This window comes from Anarrhichthys ocellatus, unplaced genomic scaffold, assembly GCF_004355925.1.
Source record: "Anarrhichthys ocellatus isolate YVR2014 unplaced genomic scaffold, GSC_Weel_1.0 scaffold29, whole genome shotgun sequence".
In the NCBI taxonomy this organism is placed as follows: domain Eukaryota; kingdom Metazoa; phylum Chordata; class Actinopteri; order Perciformes; family Anarhichadidae; genus Anarrhichthys; species Anarrhichthys ocellatus.
This window is the reverse complement of record NW_022280059.1, coordinates 430,570-438,212: the sequence shown is the minus strand read 5'-3', so window position 1 is coordinate 438,212 and position 7,643 is coordinate 430,570. Positions and strand designations below refer to the sequence as shown.

The 7,643-nt window shown below is 41.3% G+C and overlaps 1 protein-coding gene across 2 annotated transcripts in view; it reads right to left on the bottom strand.

The window, feature by feature from the left end:
* slc8a2b (solute carrier family 8 member 2b) overlaps positions 1 to 7,643 on the bottom strand; it is a 148,283-nt gene that overhangs the window by 12,426 nt on the left and 128,214 nt on the right. For both annotated transcript variants that reach the window (XM_031863541.1, XM_031863540.1), the window contains 5 exons: positions 6,800 to 6,925; positions 5,421 to 5,616; positions 5,070 to 5,200; positions 2,206 to 2,579; positions 732 to 835 (listed from right to left, as the gene is read on the bottom strand). In XM_031863541.1, coding sequence (XP_031719401.1) covers positions 732 to 835; positions 2,206 to 2,579; positions 5,070 to 5,200; positions 5,421 to 5,616; positions 6,800 to 6,925 — 931 coding nt within the window. The remainder of the gene's footprint in view (positions 1 to 731; positions 836 to 2,205; positions 2,580 to 5,069; positions 5,201 to 5,420; positions 5,617 to 6,799; positions 6,926 to 7,643) is intronic.

Below are 7,643 nucleotides of genomic sequence, written 5' to 3'. Positions count from 1 at the left end.
TCTCTCTCTCTCTCTCTCTCTCTCTCTCTCTCTCTCTCTCTCTCTCTGTTTCTCTCTCTGTCTCTGTCTCTCTGTTTCTCTCTCTCTCTCTCTCTCTCTCTCTGTTTCTCTCTCTACAAAGAAACTTGTATCGTTACAGTGACAGGTGAATGGATGGATCCATGAATGTGTGAGTTATTATTAACTTTACTTTAGATCCAACACTTTACACACTGGGAATACTTCCAGATGATATGACAAATACATATTTCATTTCTTCACTGGGAATCCTACTCTTATAGGGATAGTTCAGTTTGTTTTAAGTGGGGTTGTATGAGTTATTTATCCATAGTCAGTGTATTACTACAGTAGATGGCCAGCTAAAAAAAAAAAATCAATATCAGTTTACCTTGCCTTTATAATATTCTAAATATAGCACACACTTACACTGATATTGATTCTTTTGGGTGTTTAAAATCTGTTTTGCTACCCCCCCCTCATCCACAGCAGTATACTGCTTTGCTCCTGTGATGGTTCTCCCGTCTGTTTCTCCAAACTCCATCTGTAGTAATTCACTGACTATGGAGAAGGAACTTTTTTTGTGCAATGAACAAGAGTAAATATGTGTATCTCGTCCATGTGTCTGTGTTCCAGGTGACTCCCCCAAGAGGACTTCCTGTTTACTCCTTTGTTTGTTTGTCAACATTTCACTATAAGGGAAAATAAAATCATCACATCGAGTAAAAAAATACCTGAGATGCCTCTCTTAAGCCAGCGTGGCTCCTCCAACACGATGAAGAAGTTTTCATGTTTTTCGTATTCTTCGTCATCAATTATCCTCACCTGGAATGACTGACTGCATGCGCGCGCACACACACACACACACACACACACACACACACACACACACACACACACACACACAAAAGCACAGAAACAAACAAATTAACGACAAACTTAGTAGTATGTAGTAGTAGTATGTATGCAGGGGAGCATCCATACTCACTCACACACACTTAGTGAAGTAAAGCATTTCATCAATAGGTAATTTACACACACACACACACACACACACACACACACACACACACACACACATACAGTACAGCATACAGCTGCCCACATGGTGGTATCCCTCCTGTTTTCTGATCAGGACCAGCTGCTGTGTGAATCACAGCAGAAGGAAGACGGATGCAGAGAGAGACGGTATCAATAATTCAGTCAGAGAGGTGGGAGCAGAGAAGGAAAGTAAAGAAGAGCTTCCCTGAGAAAAGGTTTGAGAGGACAGAGTTTGAGATGGATGATAATACAGATTTAGTTGGATCCTGACCAGATTTAGATAGGTGCTCATTTTCAATGTGTTGGTGTTGCAGGGATGAGTCCTAAAACCCTTAAACGAGTCAGTGTTTTTGCACTTCCGGTTCCCTCCTCTTAAAGTTGATTTGGGTTTTTGGTTAGATGCCGGAAATAAGGTCTGTGGTTAGCACAAGCTTAAGAGATTTTGTTCTACGATATAGGATTTGTTAGTAAATATCGGAGCTGTGGAATTTTGAAGCTTTTCAGTGTCTTAAAAAATGCGGTTGCTAAACAAGTGAGACGACAAAACGCCATCAGGCCGGCTGGTCCGCCTTCGTAGCATCGTTGCGTGCTTGCGCTCATGCAAGCGTATTGCAGTTGGTTTATAAATTAACGTTAGCTTTTTACTTATGGTGATTGCACAGCAATTCATGAAAATCATTAAAAAAAGGTGTTCGTTTGTCAAGATTGTATGAACAAACCGCGTAAGTGGCATAAACTTTGCCTTTGTCTTTGTCTATTTCCTGCAAAAATCCAAAATCGTATGAAAAAAAAGTCCCATTGGCTTTTTGTGGAGCGAACCAGAACGATGCTAACTTCTGGGGTTTGGCCTACCAAAATACGTCACCCCTGCAACACGTCCAGCGGTCACAAGGTAACATTAGCATCGAGTGGAGTCGTGTTTGTGTCCACCACATGATTACATGTCCAACATTCACTCTGCTTTCTGCTCTACATCTCTTTAGCTGCTAGATGTTCCACCTTCTTTACCAGCTGGTCATAACTGTGTCTGTCAACATACTATTGGGCAAGAATTTCCATCACATCTGCTTTGTGACCAGCAGCAGGAGACAAATAAGTTTGTACAGAGATTCTACAAGATACAAATGTATGAAAATGAAAAAAATCCATAATTCTAGCTTGACTCACGTGGTCTGGTCGTTGGAGAACTCCAGCTCTCCTCCGGCGTCCTCGTAGTCCTCGCCAGACTTGGCGGTGCCCGACTCGGTGCGGTACGGCAGGATGACGGTGCCGCGGGCACCGGAGTTGCGCACCACCGTCACTTCCATGGTGCCCACGCTCTCGCTCACCCGCACCATGCGCTCGCTGAACGTGAAGATGCCGGCGTGGTCGTCGTCCAGGATGGTCACCGTGGCGACCAGGGGCTCGAGCAGGCGAGCTTTGGGTGCGGCGCCCGCTTCGTCGCTCTCGAACATCCCCTCCGCGTCGCCCACACGCAGATTCAGCAGGCGCACGAAGAAGTGCTCGTCCTCTTCGAATATGTCGTCGTCGATTATACCGACCTGGAGAGAGAGCAGGTCGTTATCTTTAGGCTCCGATGATCTCAAGTTGATCTTTACTTTGATACCTGTTTACAATAAAACAGGCTGCGTCGCAGAGAGTCCAGTACTTTCTATATCAGGACCCTTTTGAGTGAATATAAGAAGTGGACGTAGCCACTGTGACGTCACCCATTACCTTGTGGACTGTGGTTTTTAAGTCTCTAGTTTGGCATTTTGGCCGTCACCATCTGTTTTTTTTGCAACCAGTGAACGGAAGTAACCTTGTTTGGAAAGTGGAGGAGTAACGTAGAGACGCCATATATGGCTATTGTAACGACATGTCAATCACAGTAGCCCCGCCCTAAAGCATGCCCTGCTTTATGGTCTGTTTGACTCTAAATGGATCATAATCTACTAAATGAACATCATGCTGTATTGAAGAAGACTTGAAACTAGAGATTGAGACCATAAACTCATGTTTACAATGTTTACTGAGGTAATAAATCAAGAGAGAAGTAGAGTCATTTTCTCATAGACTTCTATACAATAAGACTTATTTTTTCAACCGGAGGAGTCGCCCCCTGCTGGCCATCAGATATAATGCAGCAGGTTGAAGGCACTTTCACATCTGCTTCACTGTTTAGAACCGGAAGTTGCAATCTTGCAAAACCGAAGCTGTGTTTAAAATATCTATGTTTGTTTGTAGTCAGTTCAACCCATACTCTACAGGCGTTTCATCGATTGTAGATTATGCAGATTGTAGAGCAGCAAATGTAGCAAGTACAACTGATATGGATAAATGCAATCCGTTTTGCTGGCATGCATGCACAATATATACACGATGTATTAAGCAGAATCCTTTTAGTAAAGACACGGATCTCTGGAGTCAATATTGAATGTTTTCTATATAAGACGCTAGCAGAATAAAAAGACTTGTGTGATTATTATGTGAACTACAGTTTAATTTTAAGAATTCGAAGGGAATTGGCATCAATCCTGGTCTGGATGCTTGTGCTGAATACAGAGAAGAGGCAGGGCAAGGAGCATCTCCCTCAGCACACTCATAAACAGAGGCTCCGGTTACACCTCTCATCTACATGAGATTGTTATCCAATCATGCCACCGCGCACTAACCGAGAGGTGGGCGCTCCCAAATCAGATTAGGCTGGCATCGTAATCCAATGAGCCAGGCCACGTCCTGCTGTGTGTTCAGACTTCAACATATTCTGGTTGGCCATGATGCAACATGCAGAGATGAAATAGGCGAAAATGTGATTCCTTTTTGCAAGAGGATATAAATTGCTGGTAAATGTTTGAAGTTAGGATGGATAACAGATGTTTTGGCCTCTTGGTAATGATACGACTTTTACTTCCTCTAGATAGTCAAGTTTGATCGTCTTCATTATTTCTTGGAGATTTTGATGTTAGGATCTCCTTTAATTCTTACTTTTTTTTTTCACCTTTTTTTTTTTTTTCACCTTTTAAGATGATACGGTGAAGTTGGTAGCAAACTGTTGTCTATTTACACATCCGGCAATAACAGAGCAACGTGATCATTCATTAGAAGTCTTTGTGTTTAAAGAACCTGAAGACTGTAAGTCTAATATTCACTCTCTTTTAGCTCTGTTTTTGGTCTCCACCGACTCCTGAGGGAAATAGAGTGGTGCAGGAATGAGTCCTAAAACTCATAAATGAGTCAGCATTTTTGCCCTTCAGGTTTCCTCGTCTCGAAGTCAATGGATTTTTGGTTACATACCTGATATAAAGTCTGTGGTAACACAAGTTTAAGATGTTTATATAATATATCGTTTTTTTCTACGATATAAAATATGTCAGAAAAATCCCCTCTAGTAAATTTCTCAAGTTTTTATGAGTAAAAAAGCACAAAATGAGACAAAACCTCATCACACCGAGTACGAGCCCACCTTTAGCTTAGTGGTGGTGGTGTGGAGTCATGTGACCGTGGCGTTGTTCGTTTATAACTGACAAACTAAGCTTTTTACTTCTGGTGATTGCATAACGCCTCAGAAATCATAAAAGTGGTGTTCATTTGTGAAGATTATCTAGCTGAACAAAAGGTATAAGAACCATAAACGTGTGTTTGCCCATTCTCTGTAGATTCATCCCTACGACCACCTTTCACATTGCCATTTCATACACTGTTGTTATCAAAATGCCGCTTTAAAGAGTAACTAAACCTCCCGTGAAAATCTTGTCTTTACTGACCTCCAGTGATTTAACTTCTCATCTTGCAGCAGTGATGTAGAGATGTACTCCAGGACTCTTTGACATCACTGCAGGGTGTGGTTACAGGCGCAACAAAGCAAACTTCTAACTTGAAACTTTCAACCGGCAGTGACTCGCTGTTTTTTTTGTTTGGCTACTTATTAACCTTAATTCATGTATATTTAGTGCTACAACAATTAGTAGGTGACTTTCCCACTCCTTGACTTGGTTTGTGGTGGTTTCAGTGTTTCACTGTGTCTATGTCTCCCTCTTCTCTTCACTCACCTTAATCTCTCTGCGGGTCTCTCCGGGTTTGAACACCAGCGTTCCTTCGCTGTACTCGTAATCCGATCCGGCGTTAGCGGACCCGTCCTCCGTCCTGTAGTCCACGTAGAAGGTGTTCTCTCCCAGACCCCCTAAACACCAGGAATAAACAACAGAATAGAATAAACTACCCTAGAATAAATAACTCAAGTAAGATCTTAAATGCAGGACTTTTACTTTTACTTAAAGGGGAAGTGTGGTATGTATTATGGCTTGTAGCTTCAAGTTGGGATTGCAAATAAAATGTGAACTGATCAAAGACAGATAAAAACATGTAATTGAAATGTAAGTGTTCATTTGAAGAATACCCACCCTGGCAGACTACAGCCAGCGTCAGGACGCCACAGTTCTCCATGCACTGACTGTGGGCGCTTTCGAACGAGATGCGGCTGCACACTCCCAGGTCTTCCTCTTCTGGCGCCTCCTCGTCGGTCACGGCCGTGCGGCGAGCGTTGTCAGCCGCGTGCCTCTTCAGGACGTTACCGGCTCCGATCATCATGCGGGTCGCCTTGATGGAGACAGACAGACAGGAGGAGGATCAGTTTTTACAGAAGAAACAAAGTACATCATTCTTTCTAAAACATTTACATCAAGAAATAGACAGACATTTTTTAAATGTAATGGGTCACCAGTGCTGGAGGAAGTATTCAGGTCCTTAACTGAAGTAAAAGTACTAATATCACACTAGAGACACACTGTTACAAGTAAAAGGCCTGCATTGAAGCTGTTAACTGAAGAGTAAGAAACATTTGCAAAATGTATCAAAAGTATAAAAATGACTGTTTTACTATTTTATATTCTATCATGAGATTATTATTACTCGTGCATTCATGTAAAAGCAGGGTTCACTGTTGAAGTTGGTTGAGCTGGAGCTCATTTTGAACTATTAACTAACGATTCTTTTCATTATAGATCAATGTTCTTCACAATGACTCTGAGCACAAAGTGACACCTTCACTATGTTTGTTTAATCCAAACCTCAACGTCACTATGAACACATTTACATTATTAAGTAACTAAAGCTGTCAGACAAATGTAGTGATTTCCCCTGAGATGTAGTGGAGAGGAAGTATAAAGTAAAAGACTCAAGTAAAGTACAAGTCGCTCAAACTTGTACTTCAGTACAGTACTTGAGTAAATGTATTTAGTTACATTCCACCACTGTTTGTGACATCTGGACTTTTCATGTACAGTCATCATCCGCTTATAGAGATCAAAAAGTGTTTGAAACAGCGGCGCTTCAGCAAAGAGCTAATGGAGCAGTAAACAGCTGTTCAGTTCATAAACCTATATTCATGTGATCAATACACAAAATTCAATCAGATGGTAATATGCATTAGAAATAAATAAATAAATAAAAAATATTGGTTATAAATTGGTAATAATAATAATCCGCTTAAAGTGATCAATTTGACCTGGACAAACGTGATTACATTATATTATTACATTATATACGGAAAAGTGTTACAATAGTTGTTTAAAATGTTATTGATTTTCATAAAACATTTGTAGTTCCATCATGAGCAGAGTCTAAAAATGAGTATCAGAAATTCAAGTCCTTCAACTACTTAATGTCCTTCTACAGGTCTGGACAACCTTGTATTCACCTCAGGGACTATTTATGAATAATGTGTGTGTGTGTGTGTGTGTGTGTGTGTGTGTGTGTGTGTGCGTGTGTTTGTGTGTCACACCTGTATGCGGTAGAAGGCTCTGCTCTTCTGCTGGTGCAGCATAGCGTAGTAGTTTGCCAGCTCCACCAGCTGGTCCAGCTCTTTATCCGGATATTTCTGCTTCAGCTCCTTCAGGATACGAATCACCTGGAGGAGGAGACGAGAGGACGCACTCATGATCAGAATATCTAAACCACACACACACACACACACACACACACACACACACACTGACGGCATGCACGGACGCTTCTTTGCGTCTCTGTGGCGGGGAGGAAGGCCAGAGGAATTTATGCTTCGGCTTCCAGCTCAACAACTTCCTACAACCCCTTTCAAAGGCACTTCCTTTTAGTGAATAACCTATAATCATTTTCATGTTTTAACTTCTGTTGAACGACGGCTTGGTTTCATGTGTGGGTTGAAAAAAAAAGGTCAAACTTTATCAGCTGTTGAAAACATTTACAAAATGTTAAGATGCAGACCTCTAACTGGATAAAAGGAAGAAAATGTCCCTCCTTAAATTAAAAATATATAATGAACTGCTCTCCAACCAGATGAGTTAGGCCGAAGTTTAAATGCATCCAAGACATTCAGAGGCTGAGTGGATTCAGAAAATACAAGTTCAGAAGCCTTTGGTTGTTATCAGTGGCAAACACTTTTTAACATATAAAAAACAGGAAAAGAAACTAAATGTGCATCCCAAAATAAACACATTCTGTTATTTGTTGCATTAGTGATATCGAAATATTGCTGCGGTGTGTCTGTTTTAGAGACGATGATGAATAGTTGTTTAACGGCGGGGGGGAAAAGTTTGACTAACCCATCGACATCACAAGAGTAGTAGTATCATTGAACTGGACGAAAA